Here is a 19,527-nt window from a genome sequence, read left to right on the forward strand (position 1 = left end):
GAAATGCTGATAAAACTGCTGAAATTACATAAAAACGTTGGAAGCCAATGTTTTTACGGGCAGTTGGTATTTGGCACACAATAAACATTTGCCTGATGACTTCAAAGGCAAATATTTATTTTTGAAGGTCTCTCATGTGAACTCTGCTAAGGATATCATAGGCATGTATGGCAACAGTAGTGAGAACGTGAATATTGGTTTTCACCAGCGTTTGCTTTTGCAACCACTGACTGGAATCATGTTGCACCAACACGAAACAAATCCTCACGATGTTATAGCAATATTTTATAATGTTGTCAAAGTGAGGTTTAAATTAAATTAAGTTCAACACTATTTTGTGGATGCATCCGTAAGAGATTGTTGTTTTTGTGTTTTCATGTTTGGTTGTGTAACATGCTGAGCTTATATTTTATTAGTTCACACTCTGCATACCGCCTGGTGTTGGTTTTCCTTCAGTCTTCTCAAGATGGCATAAGCACACTTGCTGTGTTCTTTAAGAACTGAATATACAAATATTGTAAAAATATTTCTGCTTGTATTAAAAAAGATGAACTATCTTGTATATTCTCTGGTTGAAATTTAAACATTTGAACCATTAGGGCCAGTTCTTGTTCTGTGTACCTAGATCAGTACCTCCAAGACTCAACACAAGTCAAGCAAACTAATGCGACAGCAAAACCGCCTACCTCCCCAGGCTCCAGATGACAACAGGCCTGACTTCCTCCTCGGGTACATGGTAGAAGGATCTGGAAGCGTCTGCACCCTCTTGTCCTGGGTGGATTGTTCGCTCACTGCCATGGCACATTTGACCAATGACCGATGACTGACAGTCGGGCTGCCAAAGGCAACATCCTCACTGTTTGCAGATTTGCTACCGATATAAAGAGAGACAACCCTCAATATAATACTGAGTAAAATTGAAGCTTATTCAAGATATCTTAGTGCCAACTGAACTGCTACACGGTATTATTAATTGTCATCAAACTAAAGAGGTCAATTGAAGGTCTTTGGAAGTTAAACTAGCATTCTATTCAATTTAATTATACAAATAGCTTAGTAGGCCTAAGTACTCAACAGAATCCATAGTGATGGGCCTGCATCATTGAGCAGAGCTGGCACTTATTATTCTGTAACTGTCAAATGATGTCTTTCCCTGCAGCTTGAGGTCGAGATTCCACTGTGGATCAAACTATTCCTGTTGAACAATGTATCTGAATCTAAATATTTTCTCCAACTCTAAACATTGTCTCCAAGCATAACATGCAACACATTTAGCAAAAATTCATTAGAACAGAGACCTGATTAATCCTCGGTAGGATTTTGTCACTGCCAGAAAAGTGAACCATATATTATAGTATAGTTACCTTTTGATTAAATTGAAAATGCTTAGAGTTTGTATACAGTTACTGCTCTATACCGTTTTATTTTAATAACCTCTTGTTGACAAGACAATACATATAGGTTACCATAAATTAATTATGTGAAAATGCCCTTGAAGCAGTAACCAAGATAGAAAAACTCTAGGGGCACTGCTGAGCAGGTTCTTGTGGTAAAACGTGACGTAGGGCTTTACGTGGAGTAGTCTGTTAGAGATGGCGTCCCTTCTGCAGCCAGACAGGGTACTCTACCTAGTTCGCGGAGAGAAAAAGATCCGATCCGCGTTGTCTCAACTATACTTCTGCCGTTATTGCAGCGAATTGCGTTCACTGGAATGTGTGTCACATGAAGTAAGTTGGCTTAAATCTCTCTGCAATCAGAATTGTTCTTAGTTTTCCGGTATGATCAAGCGACCCAGTGTAGTTTGACATCTGCTCCCGCCCAGGTTCCGCTTCGCAGTTTCAGTTCTTTGAACCCATTGGCGTATCGATGTGTCTGTTCGTTTATTTTGTCACAGCACAGTTAATCTATTGGCTGCTTCATGTGTTAGTCACGGCCAGCATGCTTATTTTGCAGTTAACTTAGCTAGCTAGCTAGCTAGTGCTTGGGAAAAAAACAACAAAGATTGGCTATTAGGATGCCTTATTTTACTGTTCTTGTCTTTTGTCCGTATCATATCTTCGTCATTCTAATACCATTACATCTCCTATTTAGACCTGTTTCTTGTTTTGATGTTACACAGTATAAGTTACAAAAGCATAACGAAGTATGTGAGTAGTATGTTAGCTCGATGACTAGCTAGCTAGCCACCACACCCGAATAAAAACACAGGAGCCAGACTCCTGGCTAGCAACTTACCAAGGGTAGCCTAACATTCAGAAATATTCTACAGTCTTTCCAACCTACCAACTACTCTTACAGTCGGAATCCTACATTGTAATAGTGTTTGTCTGATAGACTTCTATGTAACAACAGTAGTACATTTGTTTGTTAGTAAATACTGTGTTATGTGAGCATGTTAAGCATCATGGTCTTGTTCTTAGGTGGATTCACACTACTGCCCTAGTTGCCTGGAAAATATGCCGTCAGCAGAGGCAAAACTTAAAAAGAACAGGTATCCCTTCAAATAAAAAGGATCATGGCAATCATCTCAAATGAAATATCAGACAGTGGTACGGTACAGCGCAGTATTATTGACAGTGTTTCTTTCTGTGCCCCAGGTGTGCCAACTGCTTTGACTGCCCATGTTGCATGCATACTCTGTCCACTCGAGCCACCAACATACCTGCCCCCCTTCCCGATGACCCCACTAAGACTACCATGAAGAAGGCCTACTATCTGGCTTGTGGGTTCTGTCGCTGGACCTCCCGAGATGTGGGCATGGCAGACAAATCCGTTGGTGGGTATTGTACCAGCACCTCTAACAGGACCAGCCATGGTGTTTGTGGCTGTTTGTATCAAGTATCTCTCCGCCTCTCTGACCCACTTTCCTTACATTTGATTGAATGTGAACAAGTTTCATATGTGGCCTTTAGTGATCTCTTTCTCTCTGTGTCTCTCTGTAGCCAGTGGAGGATGGCAAGAACCAGAGAACCCGCATACTCAGAGGGTAGGTTTCATGAACACAAATAAGAAGTATATGTACAGTTTACATTTTATTGAAGCAGTAACAGGCAGCGATGTCTTTTTCAGGAAATGAGAACGTGTGCACAAATGAATGCCCTCTTTCTACCCACTGTTATGACACAGTGCTTGTGATTGTGGCGTGATTGTGGTGTGTATGTGATGTGATTGTGTGTGTGTGTTTCAGATCAATAAGCTGATCGAGTACTATCAGCAGCTAGCCCAGAGAGAGAAACTGGAGAGGGACAGGAAGAAGCTGGCCAGGAGGCGGCCTTTCATGCCCCAGGCCTTCTCGGTAACGCTGACCCGTTTGTCCAGAAACGAGACCCCGCACATTTAATATTCTCACTCGCAAGGGGTGTACTGAGTGGAAATGAAAGCACCGGTTTATTTTCTCTGATCACCTGGGCTATCACCTCACAGACATACAAGAACTAAACATTGCATGTTTAATCTCACCCTTAAAAACAAATTCACTAAAAAAATGTGCTTCTTTGTTTTATCTGCTGTTAATCTTAACGTTACTACTTACTACCACAAAGTTTGTAGTGCTGGGTCTGAAATTAACATTTTATGTATACTTTTTGTGTGTATCATTAATAGTAAATAAGATCTCCGGTGTAAACAAAAAAAGGCTGATTTCCAACCCTGCACTGACCGGGCAACAGTGTGTGCTGACCTCTGACCTCTCCTTGCAGCTTCTTGCCTTCAGTACTGTTGCATCTCTTATGTTGCTGTAACTCAACTCAACTCAACTCAGCTCCACACAGCTCAACTCAAACAGCCATGTCGATGTTGGTTTTATTTTCTGCTTGATTGCTTTGGTTTCACATGGCTCTGTCTCTTTCTCCCCCCCCCCTCTTTTTTTCTTTGCTTTGCTGTGCACGCTGATATTTTGGTTTTTGCATCCCAGCAACACACTATTCACGTGGTGGTGAGTGGTTCTTTTTCACAACTATCATTGTTAATCTGCACAGAATGTTCTGTCTCTTTCAGTGAATATGGGTCTTTTTTTCCTCCCTTCCTTCCCCTCTACTACTTCTTTAAGTTTCTGACTGTATCTAACTCGACACAAAGTGGCACTGCTGATCACATGAGTGTCTGTAGGGCTAAAGGCATTCCATTTGCACAATCAGACCCTTTATGTGTGGCTTGAGGAAAGCAGAACTGGTTGACAATGCATCAGGTGAAAGTGACAGAGTAGTATTTCAGACGTTCAGGAAAACAACTGGGAAAACATTTTGAGGGATAAGATCAGTTTTCAGATGTAGCTTTTACCATGTGTTTAATGACATGTAGGACATATATTCATGGTAGTGCCGTTGGTCCTTTTAAATTGTTATGTTGTAGTTATATGTTTATACCAAGCGCAGATGTAATAGATAAATCATGAGTTGTGTGTTAAAAGATTTGAATGCACATGGGTGACGTGAATATTGGTTGCCTCCATTGAGTTTGTGAAAATAGTTTAACACAAACCCTTTGAATAGATAATCCTGCTTATACTATGGTCCCTTGAAAATGTAATTTATCATAAGGGGCCTCATTTGTTTTGTTGTTCCATTGCTTTACTGCTTGGTCAGCCGTGCCTTCTGCTACCAGTTTGAAGTTTTGTTTAAGTTCAGTCAAACATGCAGTGACCGAGAGAATAGTACAGCTATTCACTCGCTGATTTTTGTGTAAATATCTTTGAGATATTTGCGGTATTTGACAAAGATTTGATGGTCACATAAACCTTCATTTGTTTAACCAAATCAAACAGCCACTTGGTCAAAGGCAAATATAACCTTCAGGCATTATCAAGGAATCATGCCAGTCCTGTTGGAAGAGGCTAACGATAATCAAGACAGGGTTGGCCAATACAGTCAGGGCACAGTTCCAATGGTATTTGGAGATTTGGGAAAGGTATAGACTATCTCCATATGTTTAGAGGCGTGGTCCCCAGCTACTGCTGTGGTGTTGGACTCCTTTGTCCTCTTGTATCATCCTTGCTCTGCATTGTCTTCCAGTTTGCATAATCCATGTTAAATTGATCTGTTATGGATTCAAGTGTGTCAAATTTACTTTGTGGAAATTATTCGCTAAATTGGTCAATTATTGCATATAAAGTCGCAATGTGTTTTCTTTGCATGAAAGTTATAAAAGTTACCCTTTAGCACGTTGCTATGGTTGCATTGGTTGATTTGTTCTTTTTGGCCAGTGCATACATTTTTATATTGCACAAGTAGTATTACATTTATACTTTTTACTGCTTGTGGTTGATGAAGTAAACGCATACCTGCCAACTACGCAGAATTAAGCCATGGTATACGTTTTTAGAATACCCTGAGAGACAAAACAAACATTTGTAAAGAGGATAAATGTGGAATTTGCCCAGAATGTTGGGTAACTGTCATACACCAACTTGTGTGCCTTTGCGTGCACTTGTGTACATATGTAAGTGCCTAACAACTGTGTGTGTGTTGATGCATCTAAAGGAGAAGTATGGCTTGGGAACCAGGCTTCAGAGACACCGGTCAGGCGCTCCCATCACCAGTCTCTACGGCCTGTCGTGAGTATCCACACTGGTCTCTTTCAACACAGCGTACTCACAAACATGTACTATACTACAGTCTCTATGGCCTGTCGTGAGTATCCACGCTGGCCTCTTTCAACACAGAGCAGTCACAAACATGTGATATTCCTGCCTCTGTTTCTCACATCTACCAGTTTCAAATGGCAAATCATCTTTTTTCATGTTTTTTAGCTCATTACAAATAAATCTTTATGATGCACTTGTCAGTGCTGCTTTGGTGGGCACAAGATTTCTTTATTTTTTTTATATATATATCCCCACATCACACATGATGTACATGTGATGTTTTTCTGAACTTTTTGATGCACATCTGTTTCCATTTCAGTGCTGTAAATATGTGCTTATCTGCTGTCTCTTGCAGCCTTAAAGAAGGGGAGGATCAAAAAGAGATCACCATTGAGCCTGCACAGGCCTTGGACGAGGTGGAGCCGCTGCCTGAAGACTACTACACCCGACCCGTCAACCTCCCAGAGGGTAAGGCCTTGGTTATAGTCGCTGGCTGACGTGCGCGTGGACAGTTGTGGACAGTTGTGGCGTAGTTGGTGCTCTTGTAGCGTAGTTGGTGCTCTGTAGCATGGTCACAAAAAATTAGAGGGTACACGTAGGATGTCTGCATAGAACTGCATCCTCTAATGATGACATTTACGTCACCCTAGCGGACCCTCACATACTTGCGGACACTCAAAGTGTAATCAAGCTGTAGGATCCCACAGGAGAAACATCTCACAACATCACACTTACAGGAGAGCCAGACCAGGCTTTGCCTCCCTTACCCATTCCTTCCATAGTGTGTGGTGCATTCAGTCCTAAATTACAAACCAAAGAAATATTTAATCTCAGACATCTTTGGCTATGAGTCTGTTTTATAAGCGTCTTTCCAGGGTGTGGCAGATAATTTTAGTTTTCCAGCTTCAAGAAGATGGATGCTGAAGGGCTGTGCAAGGGGAGGAGAGGGGGAAGAGGGGAAGAAAGGAGAGGAGAGGAGGTGGGAGAGTCTGTTTTGTTTTGTCTACCCTGAGGGATGCTCACTTAAACTGGTGGCTTGTAAACTAAACCCAAAAGGTTTATCACCCAGTCTCCTCCTGTTTCCCAAAGCACCCCTAATAGGCCAGTTCAGTCCCCCCTGTAGTGTGACAAACTGACACAGGCTCAGAAGTGGAGTACTCGTTTAAGAGAGAGAGTGGGGTGAAAAGGGCACGGTGAGCGCTTCCCTTCGCTGCATTGCTGTGCGTTTGTGGTTTTTACGGACTTGCATGCGTGTTCAGGGGGTTGCATGTGTGATGGCGTAAACGTACCTGCCCTCGCCCTGCCCCCTGCAAAGATTCACGAAGGTCTGCCCCCGTGCCCTCTGCCCTCCTCTCGACCCCACTAACAGCTGTCTTAGTCATGGGCTTGGCGTGTCCTGGGGCCATGTAATATGCATTATCGTGAAGGTGTGAATGAAATATGCATGACAGGGAAGATGTTTGTGTGTGTGAGTGAGCGAGAGCAGTGATTTCGTGTCTGTGTGTGTGTGTCTCTGTGTGTGTGTGTGTCTGTGTGTGTGTGTGTGTGCAGGTATACCCAGGGTGCTAGTGCAGCAGCGACAGGCAGAGCTTTTTTGTTTGTTAGTTTGTCTGAGGCAGTTCTGCTCGTGTGTGAGGGTGTGTGATTCAATATTCTCTTCTCCATTTTTGCATGCTCTTGCAAACTAAAGGCTTCTTATTAATTTTGTGTTCTGTGTCTGTGTCTGTGTCTGTGTCTGTGTCTGTGTCTGTGTCTGTGTGTGTCTGTGTGTGTCTGTGTCTGTGTCTGTGTCTCTGTCTGTGTGTGTCTGTGTGTGTGTGTTGCAGTGACCACCCTGCGGCAGAGGCTTCTCCAGCCAGACTTCCAGCCGGCGGGGGCGTCTCAGCTGCACCCCAAACACAAGCACCTCCTGATCAAACGCTCACTGCGCTGCAGGGTCAGTAACCCCCTCCTCTATCTCTCTCTCTCTCTCACAGACACAGACACAGACACAGAAAATGCTTGCATTATCATTACACATCATCATTAAATGCTTGCTGCCCCCCCCCCCCCCCCCCCCCCCCCACACACACACGGACATGCATGCTGCACATCTGTACCCATTAAACATTTACATGCACATTGCATTTCCATTTACTCACATGGTGAATGCTTTTATCCAGAGTGACTTACAGGAGAGGGGGTGGTGTTGGGAGGGGGGGTGGTGTTGGGAGGGGGGTGGTGGTGGGGGTGGCAAGAGCTAATCTAGGTGATAACACTTAGAGTCAGTGCTGTTACACTGAGTTCCAATTTTCAGTTCTCTAATCAAAAGTGTGCCAGAGTCAGAATAGCTGCAGTCTTGACGTGCGCTGAGAGCACTTCAGCAGGTAGTGACGATGATAAGGGACTGTTCTGTTTCCATGGGAACAGATGGAGAGTGGCCATTCAGTACAACATGTGGTGAAGATCCTCACCGTTGTACAGTGCAGATGTGGTGCATACACAAGTCATGTCGCTCTGATACAGGAGCATCATTAGATTAGGCCACTGCATGATAGAAATGATGCACAACAGTAGTGGTTAGGTTAGACTAAAACTTTCTTACAGCATCACACAAATACATAACTAGCACCTTTTATAGTGGATTTTGCTTTTGCGATTCAATAATAGTCTTCTACTATTAGACTATATACTTGAGCCTGAAACTAGTCATAAACATCTCTTGAAGCTCACTTTTGGAGCCTCCCAAATGCTCATGCAGGTGTGTGTTTTTGTTTGTCTCTGTGATGTTTGACTGCGCCCACTCACCAAAACCTCTCACTCAGTCTCCACGGTGACTGCATTGGCAGAATTTCTCTGCCATTTGGCTCATAGCAAATAGATCATATCACACAGACTTATCTAACTCTATCTCTCTCTCTCTCTCTGTCTGTCTGTCTCTCTCTCTCTGTCTGTCTCTCTCTCCTTTCTCTCTTTCTCTCTCTCTCTCTCTCTCTCTCTCTCTCTCTCTCTCTCTCTCTCCCCCTCCAGAAATGTGAGCACAACCTGAGCAAGCCGGAGTTTAATCCAACTTCTATAAAGTTCAAAATCCAGCTGGTGGCTGTGTGAGTATTACATTATTCTCGCGTTATTCCGCACAAATATTTACTCCTTATCTCGCCCGAGGAGCCCTCAGGCCACCCTCTTCATCGGAAGCAGTAAAATATTTCATTTTTCAATCACTGCCTTGCAGGAGTTACATCCCTGAAGTGAGAATAATGTCCATCCCCAACCTTCGACACATGAAGGCAAGCAACTTTTCTATTAAAAGATCTTGTCTGTGTTTGGCATATATGACTGAGAAATGAGATGAGAATGGTTCAGCTGAAATGTAATTCTTCAGTTCATTATTCCACCAGAGTTGTGGTTCAGTTATAGTCCTAGTTTGTTTATGTGTGTGGTTGTATTCTATCTTTAAGTGTTTTTCACACTGATAAGATTTTTGCTTGTGATATTTGTTTTATTTGTATGTATAGTTTTAATCAAGACTTTATCTATTGTAAAAAAGTTGGCAACCAATATTTTACCATCAGCTGTGTTTATATGTAATTTTGTACTGTAGAATTGATGGACAGACAGTTGGAATACTTAACAGACATTGTAAATGTTATATTGTAGGTATTATGAATATGATAAAGCTTTCTGCATAGCCGTGGTATGCCAGTATATTGATGGTGTGATTCGTGTCCCTTGATTCTCAGGAGAGTCAGGTGTTGCTGACCCTCACCAACCCAGTGGAGCACGTCACCCACGTCACCCTGATCGCCTGTGAGGAGGGCGACTCCGACGACGTCAACAGCACTGCCAAGGTACCGCACACCATGGAGATGTTACATGAACTGGAGAGAGCAGTGGACTACCACTCCTGTTCACTTCAGTGGCCAAGGCTATGCTAGCTACTTCAGTGGCTTATGCTATGCTAGCTACTTCAGTGGCTTATGCTATGCTAGCTACTTCAGTGGCCAATGCTATGCTAGCTACTTCAGTGGCCAATGTTATGGTAGCTACTTCAGTGACCAATGTTATGCTAGCTTCTTCAGCCCAGGAAGTATGAAATTGACTGCAGTCAGCTGACATCTTGGATCGTGGTGCTCAGAGCCAATCTTGTGACCTGCAAACAGCACATGACGGAGACCACAGTAACCAAAACCCCCTACCCTGATTGGCCACACAGGCACATTATTGAAATTTCCTGGCCCAAAATTAGCCTGATGCTAACTAGTTGAAACCAGCCCTCCAAACACTCCTGACCCCCTGCTGTATACACCCCTCCGTCTCTTACTAACACACACACACACTCTCACACACATACACACACACACACACACATGGGTGGAGGCAAGCATGGGGAGGAATTCTTATCTAACTGTCCTGGACCTCCACACACAGCTTATTGATGGAGCACATTAATGGTGTGTGAAGGCTAATGCAGAGGTTTGCCCTGGGCCCATAAGTCTGTAGTTTATTTCATGGAGTGTTTACGCTTCCATCAATATAACCAGGGAAGCAGCTCTGCTGGAGTGAAAGGGGTTCAGCTTGGATGAGTTTTTGATAGTTTTTTTAGTGAGCAGCCTCAGAAGTGTGTGTGTGTGTGTGTGTGTGTGTGTGTGTGTGTGTGTGTGTGTGTGTGTGTGTGTGTGTGTGTGTGTGTGTGTGTGTGTGTGTGTGTGTGTGTGTGTGTGTGTGTTTGCTGAAATTTCATATCGCTCAGTGACTAATGGTAATGTGAATGTATGGGGTTGGTGTGTCACATTTGTGTATTTATGTCCGCAGGTTATGGTTCCTTCAAAGGAGCTGGTTTTGGCAGGGAAGGATGCGGCCGCAGAGTATGATGAACTGGCTGAACCACAAGACTTCCAGGATGACCCAGAGTAAGAGACCAACCCCAACACAACCCCTAACACAACCCCTAACACACCCCATTGCCCACTTGAACCATGCACATCCAGACTGCTGTTAGGGGCAGGCATGGTGAAATTGCTAACCGTTGAAATGGAAATGAATCCCTAACTGTTTAATATGAACTAACTGGGAAAAAGTCTTTAAATAACCAATACAACTTGACAAGAGTTCTATGCCTAGTAACGATGCGCTGGTCCACTCACACGCGGCCCGAAGTCACCCAATGCATTAATTTAACCAAACTGCAACTTGAACCGACAATATTAAACAATATGGTGCATTCTTTGGGCTAGGTAAAACGTCTACTTTTAAACGAGAACAGAATGTCCTCTGTCGCACGTTAACTACGCCTAACTGGAACGTTCACGACATCAGGGAAAACAAATGCAGCACAAACACTCATGAATTTTACATTCGTATATTCGCAACAGTGCATGTGACAAATATCAGCAATCTTTTACTGGACTACTTATTATTAGATTAGATTAAAAGTAATGTTGTTGATAACAATTCCCAGTACCGCAATCTTCGCCTACAACGTCCAGACTCTGCCAAAACTGCGATGAACAGGTGTGGAAGCCTTTGAAAAATTTTCAGGATAGCAGGATATTTTTTTATATAAATGTGCTTACAACTGACCATACATTACTATTATTATATATTCTATTAAGATGATATAGTATTAAGTCATTGTTTATGGCCTTGTAGAGTGATGGAAAGGAGAGAGAAGAGGGTGTGTCTCATTCAGTCATTTGTGTGTTGAACAGAAGTGATAAGGCCGTGAGATAGGCGCTTGTGTCAGGAATGTGTTGTACCTTGGCAGCTGAATGAATATGCACCCCATCACTCAGATAAGGGCAGATTATCAGGATGTCACGTCCTCAAATATTTAATTTTTTATTTAATTTGATTTTTTAACTGTACTTTTACAACTATTCATTTCTGCAGCCCTCTACTATGGGGAAAGCGTGAATGGGTCTCTCTCTCTTTCTCTCTCTCACTGTCTTTAACATATGAATCCCATTAATGTATTACGTAAAACAACATAGGATATGTAACACATTTTCATTCACACTCAGTCACAATCAGTCTTCCATAATGATAAAGGAACGGCTGTTGTGTATTCCCACCAGACTGTATTTAATTAAGCGTGACACGTGTAAAACATGGGAGATCTCATGCCAGTTAACCTGGCTATGAACTATCCTAGCCATCCCTAGCTTAGTTGCTAGCATAAAAAAAGAACTAATTTGAATGTAAAGTGAATATGAACTCGCCTTGATATGAAGCTGGCCAGGCATGTAACGTTGAATAAACTATGGCTAATACACGGGTGCGCTCAATACAGTAACCTGTAGAGTCCCTTAATACACAATGAAGCTAAGTGAATATTTTAAGTTTCTGGACCTCAGGCAGTCAGGAGTAGAGGTGTTGTCCAGTCTCTCGCCAAGGTCCTTCACCAAGACTGTCATTAAATGTCCACACTATAATACTACTACAGAGGCATATATCAGACAGAGAAACAGATACACATATCAACACAAACCTGGATACAACTATATTAGTTATTGTACAAACGCAGAAGATTCTAGGCCCACAAGGCTGGCCTTTAAAGCAGACCATACAAAGATAGGAAGGCCTCAGTTCTTTCCTTAAGTTGGAGTTCAGAAGCTAACATAGAGGCCCCATTGCACGGCCATCTCTACGTCAGTATCTCAAACTCACCCTGACAAGAACACGTGTAGAACATTCTTAGTCCTTAAGTGGTATTCCATAAGGATCACACTAACCTAGCAGCACATTTGACATGAGATAGAAACTTCCACCACCCCATACAGTTGTTTCCTTAAAGTAAATCACACTAACATAAAGATTTCTGCTAAAATCTCACAGTATACCATTTCTTCCTGGAATCCATCTAAAGGTATATTGTTTTGTTAATTGTGGGCGACAATGTTTAGAGATTGGCATTGCTTAAGACTTGATAACCTGATCACTATGAGTAGGGAATATTTGTGATCGCGAGTCAGTAGAAGAATATGACCAGCATAAAGCATTAGCTTATGCCGACTCCCACCACCCTCCACTCCTTCAATGGCAGGGTTTGCTCTAATGGCCGCCGCCAACGACTCCAAGGCAGTTCAGTTCAGTAAATTAGAGTGGGGAAAGGGGGCGTCCCTGCTGCTTTTCCTCTGGAAAGATTAAAGAATGAGGAAATAAGACCATTGATCATGGCTGCCGCTCTGGGAGTGTTAGTTTTACTTTATTTATTAGTTTGATCCGTTTATTAAAACCGGCACCAAAATCAAGCCTCGACAGGGCTGCATAAAAAAAAAAAACACTCGACCCCGTCAAAGGGCCTCTCAGCATCCAATTAGATGGCAGCCATTGACACTGTGCTGGAAGAGTTTATTAAGGAAGTGTAGAGGCCTTCATGGTTTATCAGTAGAAGGTGTTCCTTTCTCTGGAATCAGTGAAATAAGTGCTTTGTTAAGTGTTGGTTGAAGTTTGAAAAGCCTCCTGAAATACATTAGTTAGTATTGGAGTTATTATATCTATATGTTATTTGCAGTACTCTATTGGGAATCCATCGGTTCCAAGATGACATTTTTCTTTTCTTCCTGTGTAACTGGCTCATCAAGAAGAGCTGCTTGTTCAGAAGATATATTTGGAAGGTGTATATGAGCAAAGAAAACATTATTGCTGCAACAATTTATTTGGAGTGACATGATCTTTACAGATTGTCATCAAATTCTTTAAAAATTGAGGATGTCACAAGAGAGCGTCCTGTTCTTATCGCTGGAAGTATGTGGGCGAAGCTTTGTTCTTTTAGCCTTTTAGTCGAAATAGAGCATTCAGAGCATACTCTGACTTTTTATTGTACATTTTTAATGGATTTTGAATTTATATTTGCAAATGTTTTCAGAATAATGTATGGCCAATTCCTTTTCCTTTTCACTTGATTCTGCTTCCAGTCAATACTTTCTCTTATTCTCCTGGAAGTCTGTGCGATAATCTTGCCTCTGATGTTTTCAAATGCCTTCCACACCCTCGCCATGCTGTCTGTGCCACCCACATTGATCTCAGAAAAAGTGATGACAAGAATGATGAAAAAGTGATGACCAATGTTCTGCAAGGCCTTTAGCAAAAGCCTCATCCTTCAGCAGAGTTGTACTTCTTCTCCATCTGCTTCGTCAAAGTTTGTCTTCCTTTATATTTATACAGTTCGATAAAAGTTCAGTAGAGGCATGATCTGACAGAGAGATAGTATTAATGTTATGACAGTATTAGGATGGCTCTGGGAGATTCTTGAGTAGGACTTAAATATACATTCTTTTTTTTCTTGGACTTCCTTGGATTTAACTAATCGTTACACATCAATCAGGCCGTCGTCCTCTATTAGCCTGCAAATGGCAGCTCCGTCCTCTGGTGTTGAGTCCCATGAATATTTGCTTTTATCAAGCACCCCATCTACAACCTGATTCAAATCTCCTGCCACAATGAGTTGCCCTTGTGCATTTCACATGGGATGATGAAAGAAAAAATGATCAACTTAGGTCTGTGGGATGTCCGGTCCGCCCAATAATCTATCACACTATATATCACTAATCTTATCGTTGTCTCCGGGGTTGATCTGGCCGAGCCAGGAGAGCTGTGTGCGTTCTCAATTTCAAACTCGTTATCAATACTTATCCATACTGAGACCCTCCGATAGGCTCTTCTCTATGCATGCTGTCATGATGTCCCTTTCAATGCCCTCACTCAAACCGATCAATCGGATATTATTGCGGCGGCTTCTATTTTCCAAATCCTCCACACGGCTCCACTGTGTAGCCCGCTGTTGTTCGTCATCTATTGACTGGTGTTCACCATGTTGAATATCCAGCCTTCCGCCTCTGTTGACCGCTCTTGCATAGCGTTGACTGCGTTTTTCAGTTCTGCTGTGGTTTCTTTCATCTTTTACATGTCTGAGGCCACTGTATGAAGCATCGCACTTATTTTACTCTTTGAATCATTTTTCAGACTGACATTTTGCGTAGGTTGTTGTGAGCTAGTAGGGGAGTCCATTATAGTAGTCTGCCTCAAAATATTTTGAGGTTGTAGACATGCTACCATTAAGACTAATTGTCTCGATCAGTTGAAAGGTTAGTAACAGGATAATAGGCACATAAGAGTTAATAAAAGTGTGGCGAAAATAGCGGATAAATAAGCACTTAGTCAGTGAGGCTTTTGTAAGACAATTGCTAATGTACGGCCATCTTGCTTGACGATCCCATGTGACTCCCTTTTTGTGTGATTTTCATACATAAGTCATTTTGTACAGTGTGTGTGTGTGTGTGTGTGTGTGGCACCTCTGAGTAACAAAACTTATTTTTTCATTGGTCACCCAGTTTCTGGGAGTACGGGAATTGGCAATAATCATGTTTTTCTTTTTTTCTTTCTTTCCGTGTGAAGTGTGGTGGCGTTCCGGAAGTCCAACAAGATGGGCTTCTTCATCAAGGTGGTGCCGCAGCGCGAGGAGGGCGACGTCACCGTGGCGTTCCGGATGCGCCACGACTTCCGCAACCTGGCCGCGCCCATCCGGCCCAGCGAGGAAGGCGAGGCCCCCACCGAGGCCGTCTGGCTCACACACCACGTGGAGCTGAGCTTGGGGCCTCTGGCACCCTGAGCAGACTCCACACACACTTATATACACACATACACACACACACACACACACTCATGCAGTGTACACGCACTCACGTGAGCTCCCAAATACATATCAGAGAGAATAAAACATACAGACCACACACACACACACACACACACACACACACACACACACACACACACACACACACACACACACACACACACACACACACACACACACACACACACACACAAACACCATTGGAGCACTTCCAAACACTCACAACATCACACACTACTTGTTAGCCCAGAGACCTTGTCAGCTACATGCTAGCCAGCTAGTCATCCAACATGTACTTAGGAAGCTATTTAACTGCATGCAGTTGCTGTGTCCTGTACCGGTCATGTCCTATGCCCTTGGCAGACAGGATCCTGCCACAGGGTTTTAGAGTGCAATGGCGCTGTTCCTCTTCGCACAGTTTATTGTTAGCAAAACACAAAGGAGGTTGTAGAAGAGACGGCTAGTGGAACAGAAGCTCATTCAGTGTTCAGAGGTGAAGCAACGTCCGGTTGGATCCATGCTTGGGAGTGAAATGACATCAGATAGGTTTTTTTTTTTTTCCTCTTTCTTTTGTTTTATTTATTTGTTTTTTTTCCGAAGGTGAGATTTCTAAGCAGTATAGTTATGATTATACAGCGATAGAGAATGTTGTTAAAACAACCATTTTTCATATATGTTCTTTTGTTGTTGTTTTTGCCTTATTTTTTTAACACATTTTTCAAAGAAGAAGGCCTGTATTAAGATGAGCGGATGAATGAATATGGTTAATGAATATGTTTTTATGTTTTTTGTTTTTGTTTTTGCCTGTGTAGCTTGCAGTCCCTCTTTGTTGGTTTCCCCCTCAAGTCACTGGCCTTGTGAAAGCTTTTATTAGGCATATTTGCTGACCTTTGACCTTTTTCTTAGACATTGTTCTCAATCTCAGCATTCCTTACCTTCTGATGTCAACGTAAAACTGTTGTGATTGCAGATATTTTAGAAACGATTTGTTATTGAATTTGTTGCGTATTCTGCCGTTTCTGTGCCGCCCCATCTGGTGGCAAAACTTGCAAATTTATTGGCTTCTGCTTCTAATCAATAAAACCCTACATGCAGCATTTGAGTCCGGACTTCCTTGCAGTACCTGTAATTGCCACATGGTGTCAGCAGCGTACTACAGGAATTATTTCAGACTGCTGAACTGGTTTAAGATGAAACTGTCCATTGCTGTCATAATGAAGTTCTTGGATTTAATGCCCGTGTGAGCTCCACGGTCAAGGGGGTTATGCTATTCTCAGAGAACGCAAGTCGTGAGTGTTTTGTTAACATTGGCACGCAGAACTGCGTGCAGTAAACTGCACACATATGGCAATCTGGACCTATTATTGTGTATTTTTAGCAGCAGCAGATGTGAACAAGCATCCATGTTTCATGTTGCCAGATAATCATCACGCAGTATGCATTCGTTAGGGGAAGGAAACAGTAGTTAAGTTAGCATTTAACGCATGGTCTTTATCAAATCATTTACAGTTCTCACAAATGGCAAAGGTAACGCAGTTTGTCCATCCCCGAATGGGTTTCTTACAATTAGTAGGCTATTTAAGATGAAAAAATATATATATATTAGCGCCACATTCATTAATTGAATGATTAATCCTGACAGTAACCCTACCGCAATGGAAACATGAACGAGGTTCAGGTTTACATGTGAAGGAGTCACTTGAAATAATTTTGCCTCGCGAAGAGAACTAACAGAAGTGAGTCTGTTTAGCGTCTCGTAAATAACCGGCCAATCATTTGGCAGTGCGCAGAGCCTGGAATGGGAAAGTCTTTATAAACTAATTTCCCGGGATTCCACGGAGCGCCAAACCTCAGGCTATATCCAAGCTGCCCAGTGCGCATATTGCATAGCCCAACATTTTTGGCGTCTGGCATCATAACATTTCACAAAGCAGTGCAAATAATAGCCTTCTCAGACGACAGTTGGGTTGTTTAGCTCACGTCAAACTGCCACATTTGACAGCATGATCCTGTGGGCATTGGATAGTAATGTGCTTTAGCAACACAAAGCTGACTACACAGAACTCGAAATCAAATCCATATTACATGGGCCGGTAACATCTCACAAGAAACTATTAAGACTTTAAGCCACGATAAATGATGCTTAGGGATAGAGCTTAATAAAAAGGATTCATTGCTCAGGTCAGCTGCAAGGCAGTCGATCAGACTCTCAGTGGTATGTCCTATTTATTACTCCATGTATCCCTGTGATTTCTCTCTCTCTCTCTCATACTCTCTGAATGTTTCTCTCTGTCTCTCTTTCTCTCTCTCTCTCTCTCTCTTTCACACACACAGTGTGTGTGTGCTTACACATATAACGAAATCTGACTTTATTCCAGAGCGTGCAAACATGTTTGTACGGCAGCTCTCTTCATTACAGGCTGCCGGGTGCAGTGGGATGTGTTTTCGCTGACGTGCACCTGAAGTTATGTCCTCTGTGTGATATCAACCACCTGGGGCAGAAGCTTCTTTGCTTTTATCATGGCTGCCCCCTCGTCCCTCACGCCTTTGAACCCTCCACGAAGCCTGTCAGTCTTTTCTCTTCTTTCCATGTGTCTGACTGTGAGAGGGTGCTGTATGCATGACGAGTGTGTGTGTGTGTGTGGGTGTGGAGAGAGTGAGAGAGGGAGAGAGAGAGTGAGGCCCTCAGTCGTGTCTCCAGTATCTGTTTGCTTAATGACGCAGTGGTGGAGCCTTGACAGCGAGTTTTTGCCCTTTGTCGCTGAACTGTGAAAGCTTGTGGGTGATTTCAAGTGCACATTTTAGGCAAAACAAAATTCCTCCTGTGGCCCTCTGAACCCCGGCGAGACCTTCAGCCAAAAGGGGGAGAGACCGGAGGGAGAGCAGCTCAAATCTCCCCCCTGTAATCACAGGAACTGCTCTACAACTTCCAGCACCAACCACTGAAGCAAGAAACGCTCCATGGAGAAAAAAAAAAAAAAACATTCCTCGGGAGTAGGCAATGATCAGAGCTCATGAAGCACTGACTGTGTGTGTGTGTGTGTGTGTGTGTGTGTGTGTGTGTGTGTGCTCATGAAGCACTGACTGTGCTGCCCGACTGAAGGGTTTTTATGTAACACTTCACTACTTGATCTCCGAAAACCCATGTATTTTCAGTGTATATGTATGTTTGTATCTTTAGTACTCTTCTCCCACCCTTTATCTACCCCTCTGTCTCTCACTCATTCCCTCCCTCTCTCTCTCTCTCTCCCACCGTCTGCCTTTCCCTCTGTCTCCCACTCGTTCCCTCTCTCTCTCTCTCTCTCTCACTCTCTCCCACCGTCTGCCTTTCCCTCTGTCTCTCACTCGTTCCCTCTCTCTCTCTCTCTTTCCCACCATCTTCCTTTACCTCCGTCTCTTCCTCCCTCCTTCCTCCTGTCTCTCTCTCTCTCTGTGCACCCCTGTTCTCTCTTAGACTCTTAATATCTTCATATTTTTCTTACCTTAGGCCAGGGCCTATGAAACATTCCTCACTGGATTGCGAGCTGACAGCTCCCTGGACCTCTCCCCCATTACGTCATGCCAGAAACGAGCCATAAGTCACGGCCCGGCTCTGCACACAAGGGGGGGGGAAAGGAAAGGTAAGGCCACAGAAATAGAACACGGCTGGACAAACCTGAACAAACACTGGCCGTCTAGCGAATGTGCAGGGCAGGTGCGATCCTTTTTATTTTCCTGTACTGCCTTGGAATTAATGTTAATGGTTATCTCTTCACTTGTCCTTATCTTGCCTTTGAATGTTCCTTTTGCTCTTATTTCCATAAAGCGCATTGAATTGCCTCTGGTGTGTGAAATGTGCTGGAGAAATAAACCTTTCCTTCAGCTGTGAACACAGGTCGTCAAGTTAGACGTGTGCCGCCATTCGTCAGGGCTGTTGCACCCCCCCAAATTAATATTCCGCTGAGAACCTCTGTTCTCCTTTCTTTGCGTGTCACACAGATCTGAGCGCTCGATGCGTCACAAACCTGTCTGCGTGAGGCGGCCCGCAGGCCTGAGAGACACACAGAAAGTCAAACAGAAGGTGTCTGTCGCCTCTTTTTTGTCTTTCATCCCTTTTTTTCCTCTTTTTTTTTCGTGTGGGGGCAAGCGGAGGAAGGGTGCAAGGAGGAAGACAACCTGATTAATCACCGTGCTCCTTCTCTGCTCAGCGGACCATCATCTAGCTAATTAGCGGTAATTGATGGTGTCTGGGGAGATGGATGCTGGCGGGCTGTGGGGCCTCCTGACAAGGCCAGGACTCTGAAGCTCCAGCCCTGGCATCAGCTCGTGTGGCAGGATGGGATGACTCTCCCTC

At 43.3% G+C, this 19,527-nt stretch overlaps 1 protein-coding gene across 2 annotated transcripts; it reads left to right on the forward strand.

The window, feature by feature from the left end:
- The first annotated feature begins 1,551 nt into the window (after window positions 1-1,551).
- On the forward strand, window positions 1,552-16,289 carry dctn4 (dynactin 4). 2 transcript variants are annotated; one of them, XM_012832247.3, is made up of 14 exons: window positions 1,552-1,727; window positions 2,421-2,491; window positions 2,598-2,776; window positions 2,943-2,986; window positions 3,188-3,295; window positions 3,914-3,934; window positions 5,478-5,551; window positions 5,937-6,049; window positions 7,408-7,517; window positions 8,591-8,664; window positions 8,793-8,847; window positions 9,301-9,408; window positions 10,373-10,470; window positions 14,957-16,289. In XM_012832247.3, the coding sequence occupies exons 1-14, from the start codon at window positions 1,593-1,595 to the stop codon at window positions 15,168-15,170; spliced, it is 1,404 nt and encodes a 467-aa protein (XP_012687701.1). In that variant the 5' UTR covers window positions 1,552-1,592; the 3' UTR covers window positions 15,171-16,289. The 2 variants fall into 2 exon arrangements, with proteins under 2 accessions (XP_012687701.1, XP_012687709.1); XM_012832255.3 differs by lacking the exon at window positions 3,914-3,934 and having other exon boundaries at window positions 1,554-1,727.
- Window positions 16,290-19,527: the final 3,238 nt, after the last annotated feature.

This window comes from Clupea harengus, chromosome 20 (genome assembly GCF_900700415.2).
Source record: "Clupea harengus chromosome 20, Ch_v2.0.2, whole genome shotgun sequence".
In the NCBI taxonomy this organism is placed as follows: Eukaryota; Metazoa; Chordata; class Actinopteri; order Clupeiformes; family Clupeidae; genus Clupea; species Clupea harengus.